Source organism: Anoplophora glabripennis, unplaced genomic scaffold (assembly GCF_000390285.2).
Source record: "Anoplophora glabripennis isolate ALB-LARVAE unplaced genomic scaffold, Agla_2.0 scaffold324, whole genome shotgun sequence".
Taxonomy (NCBI): domain Eukaryota; kingdom Metazoa; phylum Arthropoda; class Insecta; order Coleoptera; family Cerambycidae; genus Anoplophora; species Anoplophora glabripennis.
In genome coordinates, this window is record NW_019417495.1 from 94661 (window position 1) to 115904 (window position 21244).

At 31.0% G+C, this 21244-nt stretch overlaps 1 protein-coding gene across 1 annotated transcript in view; it reads left to right on the plus strand.

Moving 5' to 3' along the window:
• The window catches only part of LOC108911097, a 114677-nt gene that overhangs the window by 86220 nt on the left and 7213 nt on the right, over positions 1–21244 (plus strand). The window contains exon 2 of the mRNA XM_018715932.2: positions 13386–13457. Coding sequence (XP_018571448.1) covers positions 13386–13457 — 72 coding nt within the window. The remainder of the gene's footprint in view (positions 1–13385; positions 13458–21244) is intronic.

Here is a 21244-nt window from a genome sequence, read left to right on the forward strand (position 1 = left end):
GGCTTCTCTTTTTTTTTAATTACCGTAAAAATAAGCTCTATTTTATGCAAAAAGAGCGAATTCCCGAGCGGCTTTTGCCTGACCCTGGGTCAATTTGTTTATAAGGCTGTTTTGAACATTCTACTATGTTAGTTGTAAAAGGCAACTTAATTTCAACTTTTTGAACTTTTTGTTTTTAATACGTTTCTTTAGATCAATTAGAACCTATATCTACTATATTAACTTCTCAAATAAACGTTTAGTAATCAAACAATTAGTTGCAAATAAATAAACAAAACAAATAGCTGGAACAACAATTTCACTATCAATTGAATTGACGTTTGGTACATATGTTGGTCATTGGATTGACCGACTTTTCCATAAATTTCATCAACATCCATCGCTTTTTGCAATAATAACGCGCAATTTTCGAAAACTGATATTTCCGCATTCGACCCTTATTTTACAGTTAACAAATTAGTGAAAAATGACTCTAGGACCATACATTGTAGGTAATTTAATTGCCTACAACAAAAAATAATTAATATTCCGATATGTAGTCTAGATTTTCGTGGGCAATAAAAAAAGTAAAAAAAAAACACGTGAATTTGGCACCTATTTGCAATTTGCCGACTTAGCGTTACTCCTTTCGAGTTATTTTTTTGAAAATATCATTCCAAATGTCTACTAACAATTTTTTCATGTTCAAACTCTAATTGGACTGGAGTAAGAAGAGACTTGTCCCTACGATTACAAAAAATCTAAACGATGAACATTTTTTTTTACTCTTCAAATTTCAAATGATCTAATCTGATCTAAAAACCAAAAAAAAATTTTGTTGGTCTGTGTATTCAAGTAAATGATATTAAATGGATACTAGAAACCAGTTTTGTCGTTGACATTTTAACAAACGTTAAACATAGTTATATATACATTTTATGAAAGTTGTATTATTCCAATGAAGAAGTAAAAAACTATTGGCAAGACACTATTTTCAGAATCAACTGGGTAACTGGGTAACTATAATGAGATAATTACAATACTCTGAAGTTGAATTAAAAACTGTTTTGAGTACATCTAATCTTTGAAGAAGTGTAGAGCCCTTAAATAACGTTTTAGATAAAAATGTTCTCTTTGTGTTCTACTTATTACGATAAAAGAAAACGCTATTTAAAATTCGTCGCAATGTCGCTGCTATGATAACATGAAAGTATGTAATTTTTTATTAATATTTTTTATGTACATTTTGCTAGGAATAATTTTATTCTACGGGCAAATTCGTCGAGGATGAACAAGATGTATGGGGCCTCTGATTTGTTACAGATAACTTAGCTCAAAAAAATATCAGTAGGTGTCCCGCGACATTTCAACGGGGTTTTTACATATCGAATGTTTTACTCATTTGCATTAAAAACTAATTCATTGTCGCATTCTGGAATCTTCTTTATATAAATCTATTTTTAATTAGCAATACAGATTTGACCTCTGGGGGATGTAAAAGAGAATGTCAATGTCCGAAAAACTGTTTCGAAAGAATTTATTTGTTTGATATAATCAGCCAAAGAACAAATAAAGGTTAATTGTGAGACCCGCAAAATAAACAATATGTTGTACGAGTAGTTTATAGCGTTTGTTATTTTCTGAAAGACTCCAGTTTATGTGATCGGTTATTTCTGCAATGTCTTAACTTTTGCTTTAAACAGTCAACAATTTAATCTCAAAAAGCGTATTTCATCTTAGTAAATTTATCAATTCTAGTTGAGGATATTAATTAAATTTCAGTAAACTCGATCTCAAAAAGCTCACAAAGTGGGAATCAAATTTCAAAAAACATTTTTGTGTTTCAGAAATTCAGGTACTAATTTTATTATTATTCAGTAGTTATCAACTTCACTGTATGAAGCCATAATAAAACAACAATGAAATTAATTTTAATGAATTTTCACTTTATTATAGATATTAAGTTAACCGAAATAAATTTAAAAAATATTTTCTTAAAAAATTGTATCAAATTATGTCTTCGATACCAAAAATCTACACATGCGACACTCGGTTAGCACAGTTTTATTCACATTAGAGCAGGGATGCACAGACTTATAGGGAACAGGGGCCACTCGGGAAAAATATAAGCCAAGGACGGGCCACTACAAACAATATTTATTAACACAAAAATTTTTATTTTTAAATAGTATGAAATACAATGATAAAAATAAAATAACCTTCAAAAATGTTTGTTGTAATAATTATGTAATCATTACAATGTAATATTTCATGCTTTATTATTTTGATGCATGATGACATTGCATTGAACTAACAAGTTTTTTTATATTTGGCTCCACATTACTTGTAGCCACACGTATAATTGCTTACAAATTTTCATTTGCCAGACGGTTTCGGTTTTTCGTTTTGTTAAGTTTCATCACTGAAAACGTTTGTTCACAAACGTACGTCGATCCAAATAAGCTTGCGCATTTCAATGCATTTATTCGCAACTCTTTATAAGCGTTTTTATCAACGCAACGGTAGAAGTTGAGTAAATTACCTTCATTAAATTTGTTTCTTAAATTATCATCATTTTGCATGTCTATTAATTCCAGCTGCATTAATTCCGGCGCATTTTCGGGTGAAATGTTGAAAGGATTGCTGAAAATGTCCAATAGCGGTTTAACTTTTTTGAAGTCTACAAAACGATTTTCAAAAGCTTGTATCAAAATATCAATTTTTTCAACATGAGCGAAATTGACGTCAGTTTTATTGAACTTCTCCATAATTTTTTTGTAGTTCGGAAAATGGCCGTAATTGGCTGAATTGATTTGTGTCCTGAAAAGACTCAATTTGCATTGAAAGGACGAAACATGAGAGTATAGCTGCGAAATCAATTGATCTTTGCCTTGGAGTCGCGTATTTAAGACATTCAAGTGATTTGTGATGTCTACAAGAAACGCTAAGTCACACAGCCAATCAGGGTTGTCGAGTTCGGGGACGTCGTTTTTCTTTTCCGCCAGAAATAGTTGGATTTCTTCAATCAAGTTAAGAAATCGCTGTAGTGTCAACCCACGACTTAGCCACCTTACTTCAGTGTAAAACAGGAGATCACCATATTCGCTTTCAATATCCTCGAGAAATTGTTTGAATTGTCGGTGATTGAGACCTCGTGATTTTATAAAGTTTACGGTAGGTACTACAACTTTCATAACATTTTCAAATCCCAATAATTTTGAACAGAGGGCCTCTTGATGTATAATACAATGAAACTGCATTAATTCCTTGGTATTTATGTTTTTAGTTTGTAAATATGTTTTTAACAGAGTTACTATCCCAGATGTACTTCCAACCATTGAAGGTGCTCCGTCAGTTGTAATTCCAGATATTTTCGTTAAATCCAAATCCATTATAGAACATTTTTCTAGAAGAGCTTTGAGCATGTCACTTCCCCTGGTTTGACTTGTCAAAGAACTCATACCAATCAGTTCTTCACTCACTTCAAAATTTTGCGTTACACCTCGTAAAAATATTAATAGTTGAGCAGTTGAACTTATATCTGTAGATTCGTCGAGCGCTATAGAAAAATACTCAAAACTTCTCGATTTCGTAGCTAATTGCTCTTCTATATTATCTGCTAATGCGGTAATTCTTCTTTGAACAGTCATCCGATTTAACTGAATTTTTTCAAACTTCTTTACATTTTCCGGACAAATTTTTTTTGCGGCGATATCCAAACATTGCTTAACAAACTCACCATCTTTAAAAGGCCGACAAGTTTTCGCTATTATTCGAGATATTTCAAAGCTAACTTCAGTGGCTGTTTCAGCATCTTGAATTGGTTTTGTAAACATAGATTGCTGGCCTATTAGTTCCCGTTGTAAAGTGGAAATTCTTTGCGTTCGATTTTCGCCAGTTAATTTGGTAAAAGTTGGATGCTGGGTTTCATAGTGCCTTTTCACATTATATTCCTTCGGAATAGAAACACTACTCTTGCATATTAAACAGACAATTTTGTTATGCGATGAAATAAAAAAGTATTTTTCGGTCCAAATATCATGAAACTGTCGATTTTCATCTTCAACCTTACGACTACGTTTCTTACTGGGGCCTGGTTTATCCATATCAAAATTAATATTATATGTTACAGTCGGTAAAAGCCAAGTTCGAACGACGAAATATTTACTCGTCACAGATTACAGTTCTCAAACAGTATAACGTTCGCTTATCCGTAGTCAAAACTTAACTGCCCCGGTAGCCGGCGATGCGTCGTATTTATACGAGTTACCAAACATCGAGAACCATCCACTTTGTTCGGGGATCGACGTGTTTCGCGAATCTGTAATCTAGTTGATGCGACAGATTTCTAAACTCGTAATAATATGCTTGGACCGGAGCGCGGCGAGTAGAATACTTTTAAAATTCGTTGGCGGGCCGCATAAACATCGACAGCGGGCCGCATGCGGCCCGCGGACCGCGGTATGTGCATCCCTGCATTAGAGTAATACCAAAATGCTTTAGATGCTTAAGGGTGACAGTTAAGAACCAACTAATTTTAACTCGAGAGCAGACAAACTGCTGAAACAAAAAACTGTCTATATTTTTCAGCCCTATATTTTTCTGTTATTTCAAAACAATTTTTTCTAAGCAAATTTTATTTTATCAAAACCTATCCCCCATTAAAAATAAATCTCCAACTGTATATGAAATATAATAGAAATTATTTAATTAATTCTGAGAATTATAACACTAATTTGAAATTAAATTGCCCATTCTGAAATAAAATTAATTAACCTGAATTACAATAATTCAATTCCGAAATTTGGAAAATGTGTAGAAATATTTTTATCTAAAATATGGATTATCTTGTACTAGAAATATTGAATATTATGTACACATTTCTTAACTAAAGTGCTGAGATGAAGATATCTATAATAACAATTATTTTCTGTTCATACCAGCATTTATTATAATGTCAACATTAACGGTTTCCGTACAACAACAGGTATTACAACTATGTATGTTAACCATCAATTGAAGATTGTTAACTTAAATTATTTAATAATAAAATTAAATAATAAGCGGAATTATTGAAAATGTCATAGGAATGTGAAGTTAATTAGTAAATCCCGTAGTATGCGAGATATACTTAGATGTCCTTTAAAATTGTTTATGAAATAAATTACATACATATACAAGCAAGTTTTGAAAACAATAAATAGAAGTGTAATTATGCATTATTTTCCATATATCAATCGCTATATGAAGTAAAAATGTCCCGTATTCATTATGTCCTTAAGAATTAATTAAAAAAAAAATAATAATAATTTTTCTTATTTATCTTGAAAATAATTTAATTATGCCACTACAAATTAATTACATGTTACATTAAATTTTTATACAATTTGTTAAAAAAGTTATGTAGGAAAAAATTAATTTTTATGTACAAACAAATATTTGATTTTTTTTTTTGGTAATTGTTTGATTACTGAAATTGATAAAATGAATTAAATTGTCATATTCTTGTCCAAAACATTTCTCATTATTTGTCATACAATAAATAAAATTTTTTAAATTTTAGTTGTGTGAGATTCCTTGACTTGATATAATCGACTCATTGACCAAAATTCAGTACTTATTTTTATTTTTATTTTTAATAATAATTTTTCAATAAATTAAAGTCTTAAGTTAAACTGTCTTATTAGTCTAAGTCGACAACATGAGCTATTTTCGAGAAAAAAATACGCATTTTTTTTAGCGCAGCTCTTAAAAGGAGTTAAAATTTACTTACTTTGTAGTATAAATGAAGTACCTTTTGCACTTTAATCCAGGATCATTTTGTACAATTAATTAAACAAATGTACCTTTTCTAAAATTGGATTGCCTTTTAGATTTTTTACTTACTGTATTCATAATTCATTAGACAAGAAAAATGTGTTGTGATTTACTGAAGTAACAAGTTGTAACTAACGCCCTATACAGATAGTGCTAAATGCTACATCTAATTCATAATTCTTGAACACCCTGTATCTTGTAAACCCTTCAATAGTTGTATAAGCTCAATCATCATCTTTTGATGTATAGTATCTCCAGTTTAGTGATTGCCCATTCTTAATTAATCACCCTGTATAATCACAATCAGAAGACAATATATCCATAAACTACTAAACATTTTCCAAAGGTATTTAAACTCGACGTAGTTCATAATAGATATAATAACACAGAATAATGACAAATTCGTGATACGTTTTTGTATTATATTACAGTAAAAAACGACATTAAAACATACTTATTTTTATAAACTAAAGTTAACCACAACCTCGAATTAGCGATCTCACACGTGCTCTTTGTTAAAATTCATGGCTTATCTTAAAGATTCCCACCAAAACTGAAGCGAATGTCTCCTAATCGAGTGTTTTATTTATTCAACCTTGTAATCCAAACTTTAAATCAATATCAGAATTGTAAATCAGATGCTTCTCGTTCTTTCAAGTATTAAATCTATGCTTTCGAGGAATGTGTTGATGGCCTTTTACTTTACAACCATAAAACGTTTCATCTCTTCTATGTCTAAGGTTACGTCCTAAAATGGTCATGGTGCCACATTTTTATTAACAATAGGAAGTAGCGGAACAGTTGGCAAAGTAGCTCGCAATTATTTGACTGTTGGTAATTTATTTAGCGTATTGTAGTCGGTGCTGTTTACACAACGGGAATAATTAAACTACTTACAAAGAAACTATTTCAGGAAGTGAACTTGGTTATATTTACTACCGAAAATGTGTTAATTTGACTGTGTAATATACTTTGTAATTCAAATTAAATGTTTATGTTCTGTTTCTTTGAAAACACTTCAGTTATTTGTATTTCTTCTTCTTCTTCTTCCTCTAGTGGTTGGTTCTAATCAAGTTCCATAGAACGGCGACCTTATCAGGCCACTACTCAGTCCTATTCAGCAAGTAGTTTTGTCCTTTTTACAAATTCCAAAAGCTTCCTTGCCGACACTTCCCTCAGCTCCTTGGGTTCCATATAGGGTTTTCCCAGGAGCGTCATTCTACTACGTGCAAATCCTGGACACTCGTCCAGGATATGCAGAGAAGTTTCATTTGCCGAGTCTCATCCTCTGCAGATCGGACTGTCTGCAAGCTTTCACTTGTATAGATGTTTCTTAAAGTGACAGTGTTCCGTTATAAGTCCCGTCATTTTCCTGAACTTAGCAAGTTATTCATTCTCTTCTTTGCAGTTCCTTCGCATGGCTTTGTCCTGGCCTTGAAGCCCAGTATTTCCTGTGTTCTGACCACACTGGGAGATGTGCCACCGAGCCAATGACTCTATTTCGGATCCCTTCCTAGCCAGTTCAGTTTGCATTTGTCCAATCCCACACAAGTTTTGAACTCAAATGGGTTAGTTGAAAGAATCTGTATAACATCAAACTGAAAAATTAAAACGTTATTTTAAAAAATTAGAAAAATTGCATGAATTTCAAACGATCAAGATGGAAAAATGGAGAATGCAGGAATTAAGTCGTTTGACCTATATTTATAATTGCTGTATGCACCCGTCCACGATGGATGAATCGTTTGCAAAATCTATATAAGTCTAGGGCCTTTTAATTGAAGTTATTTCGATTTTTCTATTACTTGTTTAGGTTCATTAAATATTCTGACCAAGATTGTGCTCATTCTATATCTCTTCAAAGCTTTGGATATGCAACCTCCAAATGCTGCCAAGCTACCAAACTGGCTAGAGCACAATCGTACATAAACAACATTTGTTGTCTTAACAAAATGGAGACGTATTTATAGCGATGCTCGTAAATTCTCTTCAAGAAATCTGAATTAAATTTCTCTAGTCAACCTGCTGGGAAAAAATGTATCAATCACAAAGTCTCTGAAAATTGCCAATCACACATTGTGGGGAAACTGGTGTTCATGACGACTTTCTGACACCGCATGTGGATTTTTGTATATCCATATGTGATTGTTATGAAAATTCATTGTCCCTAAGAGAAGTTAGCCTCATCAGAAGAATATTTACTCGGAGGATTGTGCCTTATTCTTTCTTAGATCCATCCACAAAGAGCCACTCTACGTGGAAAATGATCGATTAAAACTGCTTGCATAAATTGAAGATGATACGGGTTCGAAAGATCATTTTTAAAAACCCTCGAAACTGGCGATTATTGGCTAATACTTAATGTGTGAGCAGTCTTGTTAGTATGCTTGTTATAGAGAGATCTTCAATTTAGTTAAGCACCTGTTCTTCTGTTTGAGGAGTAACTGTTTGGGGGAGGACGGTTTCACTAAGATGCTGATGTAAACGACTAAACATCGTATGACGCGGAACAACGCGATCTGGATAACGTTCTCATAGATACCTGGTTGCTAATGCTTTGCCATTGGGAAGACCATAAATAAAGTGGGTATTGCACATTTCGCTATTTGTGTAGGTTCCCGCAAAAATGGCCGTAAGTTGTACACGAAAACACCTGTTGTATTAAATTATAGATGAACAATGACAACTGTTGACAGCGATGTATTATTTTCGCAAATTCTGTATATTTTCACTCCATACTTTTTGGTTGTTTTAAATTTGAGTTATTTCACTAAAACGCAACATTCAATTGGTTTTGCGGATATCGATTCGATAGAAAGAGCAAGCAATGGCCTAAAGCTTTGATTCTCACCATTTGTTCTAAACTTTTTTCTATGTAACTTCTTACAAAAAAGTAACAGGGTGTAAAAGCATGCAACTAATTTTAAATTATTCTTCAAAGCCTTTTTAAGGTCATCGGAATGCAGTTACATGTAGTAAAAGATTATATAACTATTACTCAGCTGAACTTAATGCTCATTCCAGTACCAATTGAAAGCTGAGAACTATATAGTCCATTAAAGGCAATAAATTTGAATAATGCCTCACAAGAATAGTAACCGCCGTATCTGCCTTTCTATCTCTGCGGGAGGGATTCGTAATTTTGCGTGGGATAAAATTTACTGCTGTTTACATAACCGAAAATGTATCGACGGTAAATACGTAAGCATCTTTAAACATCGGGAGGACGAACTTTGAAGGCTTGAAAGTGAGCGCTACGATAGACATTTTTCTTACGTAATTATAATGTTGGACAATTTGTATCATGGAAACAATAACTTCAAACACGATTTGATTGTGCATAAAATAATAACTTTCATTTAACGGACATGAATGTGGTAAACTAATATTTACTTACACAGAGAACAAATTCCTTGTTGTCAATAAATGTCAAATATAGTAAATAAATGTTGGTTTTCGATATGATCTAACAATAACAACTTTCTCAGAAACAAAAATGTATTCCAGTATATTAAACAAACTCTGGTATAAAAGAATAGATAGACTGGGATTATCGTATATATTCGATGGAGTGAAGAATATTAGTTTGGATAAAATAAATTACTTATTTAAACAAAATTTATAGTTTATATGTAACAAAGAGTTCTTCTAAGATAAATAAATAATTTAATGTGTAACAAGTGCCAAGTGTAAGACGTTATAGTGCAAGAAAATTGGTTATTGTTAAAGAAATTCAATAAAATTCAAATACTTGCGAGTCAAATAAGTTTATTTTTTATTAAAGTATATACAGTATGCTATGCCTAAAGATTTTAATCCCTCATTTTTTCTTTTCTGTAGTCTCAGATTTGTTGGTGTGCTAGAACATAAACTATATTATTATTAATATTCGCGTTGGCGAGAAACAATCTAAGTAATTTGTTTGGTTGCCTTATTTATACCACTCTGGTATATGCTCGGGATGGTATGGTTTGTTGAGCCTACTGAGCCAACTGAGCCTATTGCACTTACGTTTTTGGCAATAATTCGCTTTATGGTACTCTAGTATATTTTATCACTATCTTTGAGTGCTGGGCTAGGGCACTAAAGTTTATGTGTGTGGCCTCTTTAGAGTGCCTGTATGGAATTGAATTTTGCCTCCTTGGATTTTTAGGCGTATCTAAATTTGTGTATTTATTGGGATTTTTTATTAAATCACTATAAATATAGTATTACCGTATTTAACAATAAATGAAATTTGGAGCGACAAGTACTGGTGAGGATCCTTCGATGGTTATTGAACTAAAAAGCATGAGGGTTGACGATCGACCACGGTCCTTGATGGGTCCGCAGATGTCCTGTAGTGAAATTCGCCTTAGCTCTGCACCATTGGCCTCTCTGGAATCTTTGACATCTTTGGAATATTGCCAACTGCAACTGATGATCGACTTGGGTTCTTGACATGGTACTTTTATTGCCATTTTGCGGTTTCCTGAATTCGTTATATTCGGAAATTCTTTTTTCAGTTTCGGAAATTCGAAACTGAGGCGATTTTAACTTTTCGCAGCGCGGCGTAGGCGGCTGCTCTGCCGACAGGATCGGCCTCTAGCGGTATCGTTTACTGCGGTTTTAGATTTTGGGGTGGCTCCGTACTTCTTAGGAACTTCGACGGAAATTTTTGGAAACAGGTGAAAACTTCCATTTTCGCGCCGCGGTTCGATTGGAAAGTTGAGCGAAAGTTTGAAATTCTCGGAACCTGGAGTACTACAATAAATTATACAAAGTAACTATTTAATCAAATAGCGACAGTTAGGTTAGATATATTTGTAACTAATTTTATTTCAAAAATTTCATCACATTCGATAAGCTTCGCAGCAAATCTCTCAAATTTTCTCACAATTCAGAATACTTTCATTATTTTTAAGGATATAAATAAGTTTTTTATTGAATCATATTACTTAAATACATTTTATGTTTAATTTTTTATCACAATGAACAAGGAACTTTAACAAGGATGTAGAGTAATTACATCTACCATGCATGGTATTTTGAAGTTACCTAACAAATATCATTTGGCAGTTGGTAAATAAAACATTTCACCATATAAAACTCTTTCTTAGACTTCGATTCAATACTTTTAAAAACATTCTTGCAAAATTTGATATCTTTTAACCATGAACTACAAAATCAGGGCGTATCAGTTTATTTCAAAATTGCATGATTTCTTTCTTTCAGTGAATAATCTAATGAATACGTTGATAATGGTCTTATGATATGAATAAATATTAATGGGTACGCATTGTAAATTGAAAAATAATTAGGTACGCTCTTGAGAAACACGTTCATTTGATACATATTGTTAGTATGATACACCTATCTATCAAAAATCTAATTTTAATTGCTTTTGAGAAAATTCCTCACTGTAAATAAAGAAGTGTACCTACATTTTTCCATTATTGTTTATTTGTAAGTGAGTTAAACAGTATTTGTTATTAAATAATTAACAAGAAAATAGATATTTTAATGTCAAAAACAACACCAACTACTATTATTATAACTTTCTAAGAAATGTGAGCGTGCTTTTTGGACCGCTACTTTTTAAAGTGGCGTGATCACGAATTTAATTTAAGCATGACTGAGCTGTTGCATCTGATATTAGAAAAAAAAACTATTCGATATCACTCACACTTTTGCTTGGAAAAAAAATATATGCTGGTACAATGTGAAAGTTTTAAAAAATACTTACGATTTGGTTCCATAAGTACTATAACTATAACTAAACATTAAAAGAGCAAATACAATTATTACATTTTATTATGTTTAAATGCATTTAATTGGTTTATTTTTCATTTTTAATTTGTGCGTTTTTATTACTACACTTTAAAGAGTAAATTAAAAATGTGATTGTTTGACTACAGTTGTTAAATAAATGCACTTTCGGTCAAATTTTAACATCGGATATTAACCCATTAAATTACAAAACTGTAACTTTAGTTTAATTTATTTTTCTTTTAACTGCGCTAGTCTAGTCTAAATATTACATCTGATGTCATTTTTCTTAAAAAAATTTTTTAGATTTAGTGGTTGAACCAAGGAATCCTCTAGGATTCTAACACCACCTTTGATTTATAAATATTTTATCAATCGCTAGCTATTTGTGTTTTGAAAATAACAAATAGGATACCTATATTTAGAGAAAAGTCCGTATTTATAAAATTTATTTACAAAAAAATACATTTTCATGTTATCGAACTTATGACTAATCTAGATTTATTAACGACATTTCTTATTAGAATCTAAATACAATAAAAATAATATTGAATAGAATATTCATAAAAATTCTATTATGAAAAAAACAGAAACGGTCACATAGGTACTCGAAATAAATTAATTCGCGAAAATTATTTATCCGGACATGTAAATATAAAACAGAATAAATAATATTGTCTAAAATATTCAAAAACAAATTTACGGTCCTGTTATCGAATTAAATTTTTACAGCAAATCTTTTAATTTTATTTTCTTTTTAAGAATCCTGACAATCATTTCGAGATAAAATAAATTATTCGAAATAAAGATCAACATTTATGAAGTGGATAATTAATAAACATCTGTATTTTATTTCTTTTATATATGTACTTCAATATTAAAAAATAAATAAAAAAAATTTCAAAGCATCCATCCGATCATAAATATTTTTTTACTGTAGTGGTATGGTGAAATATTTTTTATTATAGCACATATAGATGTAAAATTCCATTAAAATTGTAGATCAGATCCTGGTTACAGTGAAATATTTTTATAAATAATCATTCAACAATCATTTTTTGTAGTGTGAAGGCGAAATATAAGTTATTATATTATATAAGGCGTTATTTATTTTTAAATTTACTTCAGGATAATCAGCTCTGTGGATAATAAGTAATAGTCAAAATGTCTTTTTGTAAATAAAATTATTAGATAAATAGGTACATACCTACTTGCTCCTTACTCCTTACAAAAATAATTGTATAGAAAAAAACAACCAGGGCGCATATCAAGATCAAAAAATCTCCAAATATGTGGTGCAAGAAAGGGAAAAATGACAGGTAGTTGTCGCGTTTTTGCGCCTGTCTATACAGGGAATAAGTTATCTTGTAGTTCGGTATCTGTTAAGCCCGCGAATTCCATATTTGCTCCAGGCAAAAAAGTACATTTTTATCCTCATCATCAATTTTTCTGCAGTACCTCACATTAGTTTTCATAATTAAAATATCACGAGAAATACCTCATAATTAGGTACATGCGGAAATATCAATTATCACACATTCATCAATTCATGGCAGTAGTTCCATGATCAAGCAGCTTGGATGTTTGTGAACTAAAGTTATCCAAAGTATGCATGAAAATAAAACTTCCTTGAAATACCTCTACATTTTTTATTCTTACGCAACTTTATTTTCAACAGTGTAATCATCTTTAATCGAATTAAGAAATACCAAATTTTAACCTTAGCTTTAAGTAGATCCTAATTATTTACATTTTTCCGTACCAGTCAACTATTTGTCACGTCATTATTTTAAATATCATCTTCATCTTCATATAGAATTTACAGTAACTTTCTTTTTCAGGCGACAGGTTCAAAATTTTCATGCGATGGAAGGGGTTCTGGGTACTACGCTGATGTAGCTTCAGGATGTCAGGTTAGTAAAAAACTGGTGGTGGTTACGTCAATTAAAGGGGTTTTAAATAAGAGCAGATTAATAAATTCAAAATATAAAGCAATAAGTTTCATTTAAAGAAAAATTTAAAACACTGGTAATCAGTAAAATAATTATAAAGTTTTTTTGCACACTTTAATATGTCTGTAAGAAAATTCCAGGAAAATTGATTTTAAGGGTGTTCGAAAGCGAATAGGCCGTACTTGAGAGAAAATTACAAGTACTAAGATGGTTCTTAAAAAGTCATTAAAAAAAAAATATATTATTTTTTAAAGTAATCGGCATTTTTTAAATTATTTCAATAAAATTTAGCATAAAGGAGTTTCCACCACAATAATCAGTTGCTGAAAACTAAATATGTGGGTGTCTTCTAATCTCATTAAACTTCACCCTTGTTAAATTTGCACTTTTGTTAAATATATTTTATGATTTCGATCAATTTACCTCTATCCATAGGTCATTAGAAGGCGTTAACTTTTGAAATGAAAAGTGGGTCAAAACGGCAAAGAACATTTTAAAAAATGCAAATATAGCAAAAGTTTAATTACCTATATTTGAATAATTGCAGTAGAAAGTTGAGGTCCATTTATCTCTAAAACGATTAACTTTCTGCATATACACGTTTTTTGATAGAAAATGAAGTGGCATTTCATAAAACACCTGCGTTTTTTCAGAATCTATACCGATAAAAAAATACAAGCGCCTGTTTATCTTCCGCTATCTCATAAACCAAAAATTGAAATAATTTGAAAACTGACGTTATTTTAAAAAGTAAATTAACAAACATTTTCCTGAAGACTCGTAATTTCTTGTTCTAAGGCAACTTCACAAACTTTGTTGATTAAAAATAAACTGATTTAGTGATCTAAATCAGTTTATTTTTATTCAAGGAAGCTTTTGAAGAATGGCTCATCCGTTTTCTGATATATTAGCTACTTAACCAATACTAACTTTTGAGATTATCTCTCAGATTTTTTATAGACCTTTCTGCTTCTAACCCTTCAATTTCTATGGATCATTATGTGTAGACACAAATAATATTGTTCGTATCACCTATACCTATTCTACCTAATGTCCTTTATTTAGCACAATTACCTAATACACAAAAGCTTAGAAGCTTAAGAGCACCTTTATCACATGAGGAAGTGTGAAACACCTCTTTGTAGAGGTTGTGTACAGGAAGACGAGAGTATTATATGTGCTATGTGAATGCATTGCCGTCTCGTCAACAAGAGAATCCATGTTGGGAGAGCGCTGGTCTTCTAAGGCCTATATTAGAGAGATCATTTTCTCTGTAATAGGTTGGTTAGCGGCTCAGGTGGATTGATCTCCTAATGGGACGAAGTACAAGGGGCCTAATGGGGCCTAAGTGCTGTAGCTTTAAAAGTTACCTTCTCCACAATTCCAGATTCCAGAAGCTTAACAACTTTGGTATTTTACAATCAGAAAATTACAACTTAACCTTCACAAAACTCTTCCTTGTGCATCAACGTGTCCGCTTAAATATTTTTCACTTTCTCGAAATTTCCATAAGTTTCTAAGAACAGTACGGAACACTATCTAAACTTTTAAGAACTTATTTTAGAAACATGAAACAAATAAATGTATAAACGCAGTACAATAGGATGGTACATTAAATTCAGTTAAATAATTCTAGTTACTTACAGATACTTACATCGTATTTAGAAAATTTATGAAAAAGTATATATTTAAGATGAACAAAATTTTCGAAACATATTTCAGATTAGATTGCAGAACAGATTATAGGGATACTAAATGCATTTATCAAATTCTTGTGGTTATTTAAATTTTTATTATACAGGGTGTCCCAGAATAACGTGTACAACGGAAGATCACCACAGATTTGTGGATTCAAAATACGCAAATTTAGGCTAATTCACATACCCAAAATCGCTTCGTTTGGCCGCTAGATGGCCTCAAAGTTCGTGAAATTTTTTTGAATTTTGTATATAACTCGAATACGTATTAATCGATTTCGATTATTTTTGGGGTGTGGATTTTTGCTTTCAATCTACACATTTTGGTGTTATACAGAGTGCTGTTTTAAACTTACAACTTTCGAGATATTTACAAAATTCAAAAAAATTTTCACGAACTTAGAGGCCATCTAGCGGCCAAACGAAGCGATTTCGGATATAGGTGAATTAGCCTAAATCTGCCTATTTTGAGTCCACGAATCTATAGTCTTCCCTTGTACACATTATTCTGGGTCACCCTGTATAAATAATTATAATACTTTTAGCTATAAAATTCAAAATTAAAAAATCAAATCGTAAAAGAGTGATTGTATTATTGTCCAGACAGTATCTGTTTCAAAAAGCCATATTTGGGTGAATCGTATATCCACGGAGATTTTTGGCTTATTGGCTTTCAAATATCACTAGAAATGAAAGTTTTTCTATGCGCATAAAAAAAATGTGGGCTTAACTTTTGGCGGCACAATATGTTAAAAAAATTCGAAAAATGTCATATTTTTCTTCCTATTTAATTATGTATCTTTTCAAGAGCTGATTTTAGGCGAAAATGGAAGAGGAAAAAAATGTTTGCAATTAAATTTTTTACAAAACATGTCTAGATACAAATCGAATGAATCATGTTTATTATGGTAAAAATCGAAATAATCGCAAAAATGGGGTCAAAAAACAATACTTTTTAGAGATTTTTTTTTGGGGTATTTAAATTGGGTATAGGACCTTTATACTTGGCTCAAAAAAACTTCATGTTATGTAGAATTATCACACCAAATTTCATCAAAATCGGTTCGATATATTTTGCATAATAATTTTGCAATCCAGATTTTGAAAAAAAAAAATTACCAATTTTCTAATTTTTGCACAGCAAAAACCAAGGCCCTTAGATACTTGAAAATTTAAACACATATAGAAGGGCTCTCAAGATTTCAAACTTTTTTTGAAAAATTCGAATCCGTCAATTGGGAGAGCTCTGGCGCTTGTTTAAACATTGGTCGAATTTTGGTACTTATAAACAATTAAAACTTTGTGAATATTCAATCAAATCGAATTTTTTAAAGCAGGTTTTAAAAGTTCTTGGAAAGACGCTTCTTTAAAAAAAAAAAAACAGAACGATTGATCAATTAGTTACGTAGTTATAGCCGATTCAATTTCGAGCAGGCCGAAGCGGCCGCGCTCTCTGCTTCCCTCACCACCACCAAAAGTAAAAACGATTTTATTGAATTTCTCGGTTGCATAAATAACTTTTTAAAGTAGGTTGCCAATGAAGAACAGTATTTTAATCTTAGACCTGGTAAGTACTCGGAATACCAAAAGTATTTTTCAAAAAATTATCCCGGATGTCCCAGTACATTTAGTGTAAATGACGGCTATAACTACGTAACTAATTGATCAATCGTTCTGTTTTTTTTTTAATGAAGCGTCTTTCCAAGAACTTTTAAAACCTGCTTTAAAAAATTTGATTTGATTAAATATTCACAAAGTTCTAATTGTTTAGAGCCAAAAGAAGTTTGAAAGCTTGAGAGCCCTTCTATATGTGATTAAATTTTCAAGTACCTATTAGCCTTGGTTTTTGCTGTGCAAAATTTTGAAAATTTGCATTTTTTTTTTCAAAATCTAGATTGCAAAATTATTATGCAAATTCTATCGAACTGATTTTGATGAAATTTGGTGTGATAATTCTGCATAACATGAAGTTTTTTTGAGCCAAGTATAAAGGTCCTATGTCCAATTTAAATACGCCAAAAAAATTCCCTAAAAAGTATTGTTTTTTAACCCCATTTTTGCGATTTTTTGGTTTTTTACCATAATAATCACAATTCACTCAATTTGTAACTAGACATGTTTTGTAAAAAATCTAATTGCAAACATTTTTTTCCTCTTCCATTTTCGCCTAAAATCAACTCTTGAAAAGATACATAATTAAATAGGAAGGAAAATATGACATCTTTTGAATTTTTTTTTAACATATTGTGCCGTCAAAAGTTAAGCCCACGGTTTTTTTTATGCGCATAGAAAAATTTTCATTTCTAGTAATATTTGAAAGCCAAAAACCAAAAATCTCCGTGGATATACGATTCACCCAAACCAAAACAGATACCGCCTGGTCTATTAGAATATTGTGTAAAGATTAGGACACGTATTACATTAAATGGTATTGTATGATGTTGATAATGCAAACAAATTCAATAATTACCTTACCGATATGTAAATAAACTGTAGGAATGTAAGGCCATTTCAGTTGTAACAATTTGATAATTGTCAACTAAGGAATGCTGCATGCAATTTATAATTTTTTATCTTTGATTTAAATTTGATTGGTTTCTTGAACTTGACTTTGCTTAATTTACCAAAAATTACATTTGCATCATTTAGAATATATTATTTAATAATTACTACTATAGTATTTGTAACCAGTTTTATGACCTGCTTTATATCTTTGATACATGACTTTGTTATAGAAAATTAATAGCTTTTAAATCTCTCTAATATTAATTAAGCTAAAAAGTTTTTCGAAACTAATTTGAAAGTGTAATGAAATCTACTAATAACTTCTTCTGAATCTAAACAATGTATTAAGTAGCATGTGGGTGAAGCACTTATTTCGTAGTTTCGACAGCATTTGTATTAGAACTTACATCATCGTGAGTAAATAGAACAGAAACAAATCATATATATCCCCACAACAAATAGGAGACTAAAAAGGCAATAGTTTATTAAATATTGAATTGAATTATTTCGCAGTTCATTATATCCACCCACGCTGTTATGTAGAAAACATACCTGAAAAGTTTTAAAAAAAATACATAAATAAATAAATAAATAGTATTTTACTTTGTTTAACATTAAATAACATTAAAAAAAATCACATTTTTGTTTTGGTAATATGTAAAGATCTTGTAACCTTGATACTTTATTAAATAACAAATATTATTACCATCGCGAAAATACTGACGTTTTTTAGTAATTCCTTTTTAAGATTAGTTGTTTATTTATTACATTACCATTACCTATCTAAACAACTGTTTTATTGTACAACGACTGAAATTATATTATAATAGGTACTATTAGTAAATATTACATTACTGATGTTAAAAATAACATTGTCTGAGTAAACAGCGTAATTGGGAGGAAATACTGAAATTAAATTGTTAAATTTAGAATATCCATACAATAAAAAAAGAATGTGTAAGAATTTTGTAAGTATTAGTGGGGGCTTAGTCATTTTTTCTACGTCATTTGTATGCTCAAAATTTGTTGAGAGTAGAAAAGAAAGCGTGTACCTACTATCGTAATATTATGAAATCGAGAAGAATGAACTGGAAAAATGGAGCCTGGTGTGATTTACATATCCAAAATAAACAGTAGTGGAACAAGAGCTGGAGTTGTAGGAATGAGGTCCAGGTACATAGGCCCCGCACTTGGGTTTAAATAAATACCTACTATAAAAAAAACTGAGAACTGTGAACAACAAATTATAATGGTGATTCTAGTCATAAAAATAATGGAACGATTTTTATGATATTGTTTCGAGGAGCAATAATAAGTGTCGGTTACCTGATTTGTGGAAGCGTTCAAAAGTTTGTCCAATTTTTAAAAACATTACTAATTTTCGTCCTATATCCATTATATGTAATTTTTGTAAAGTTTTTGAAATATTACTTCATGACTATATTTATTATGACATCTCTAATATGATAACACCCTGTCAGCATGGTTTTATGAAAGGACGTTATATAGCCGATTCTATAGACAACAATTTACAAACTGACGTCATATATACGGACTTCAGCAAGACGTTTGATAGGCTTGATCACTCAATTTTACTCCAGAAGCTTGATATGTTTGGCGTATCAAGGGCTTTAATGAATTTCTTCAAATCTTATTTAGACAACAGAAATAATATAAAATCTTGGTGTAATACTAACAGGCTAATGTTAAATACAGAAAAATGTAATGTCATGTCTTTCTCCAACAAGTTCAATTGCATTATGTTTAATTACAGCATTAATAATGACGTTTTGTCAAGATCGAAAACATTTCGAGACCTGGACGTTGTATTTGATGAAAAACTATAATTTAATAATCATATTGATACTGTTGTCTCCGAAGCTAATAGAGCATAAAGATTTATAGTTCGCAACTGTCGTGGTTTTTCAAGCTTAGATGTCACAAAGCTTCTTTACTTTAGTTACGTTAGATCGAAACTTATGCCTCTCCCGTATGGTCTCCGCACAGTGGTGTCCACATTAATAAACTGGAATCGATTCAGCGTCGATTTTTTTAATTTTTAAATTTTAAATCTGATGGCTACTATCCTCGTATCGGATATCCGCATGAGGATCTTTTAAGTATACATTCGCTTATTAGCCTTGAAACTAGACGGAAATACTTTTCGCAGGTCTTTCTTTTTAAAATTTTACGTAGTTTGGCTGACTGTCAGGAATTTATAACCAAATTTTCATTTCCTATACTTAGACTTAGCGCTAGAGAAAACGGAACATTTTATTTACCAACTCCTAGTACTAATGTAGGTACTCAAACATTCACCACTTTATGAAATCTGCAACAACTGTAATAAAAATTCTGTAGATATTTTTAACTGCAGCCTTAATGACTTAAAAATACTATTTTAATCTCGGGTAGTTTCAAATATGTAATTTTGATCTTCATTTATGTCTATTATTTAGTGTATAGATTTTATTTATTTCCTCCTTTTTTTTTAAGATGGTCTGTATTTTTTTTGTTCCTTTTAATTTTGTTGTTTGTAATTAATGTACTTCATTTATTATTGTCGTAAAATCCTTGTTCTATAATTGGATAGTACCTGTTGAACAGTGTATTAAATAAAATAAAAATATTGACGGAATTACATAACCTCAAAAATTATTTTTGTTAATAATTTACTTTTAGATACAGATTTTTTTCACATTTGGTAGAGTTATTGTTGGTAATAAATTCTGAAGAACATAAATGGTCCTTACTCGGTTTTCAAAAATTAGAAATTATTCTTCAAGTTGAGATCATAAAGAATCTTACAATCTTGTTCCAAGTCGATAACTCTTCCCTAGAAAAAAACAAATTTAATGTTTTATGATCGCATTTCATTGTTTTTGTTAGTAGAATATTTCCCTAATGATGAGTTTAGTCCTATCCCGTCTAATTTTAACTTTAACTTTAAGCCCAGGTATCAGTATGCGTGATGGTCGAAAAATTTATGGAGGGATTACACACACAAGCTTAGGAGGTACTTATTCTCCGATGGTCTGGCTCCAATAAAGACCTTAAAACAGTATCAAGTCTCGTCTAAGCCTTAACTCTATATCTTTATATCCGCTACTTCAGCGAGATCAGAAGTCTCAAGTCACTACTTACTGTCTGAAAGACATAATAAAGTTAAGGCTGATGCGAGGCTTGGTGTGCTGTGCCGTTACAAATTCGCAAATAGACTCTACTCAAAAATTGTTTGGTATTGTTTGTGTTGGTTGTCAAGACACTGATGAACTTGAGCAGACTCAAGAGAAAAACATATTGGATGTTGAAGAAACCAAATGAAATGCTGAGTATAAGTAAAATCAGGCTCAGTAAAAGACTCTTGATGGACTAAGGAAACATCTCTACAACAAGTAATTAGTAAAAAGCCCAATCTGATAGGGTTACAACTGGAAAGAAGAGTTGCGTATATTTGATGTTTAAATTTCTATGCTTAAATTCAAACTCTTTGGAAATATTTCTTAAATGCGAAGAAATTAAAATTAAATAGAATAGAAACTTTTC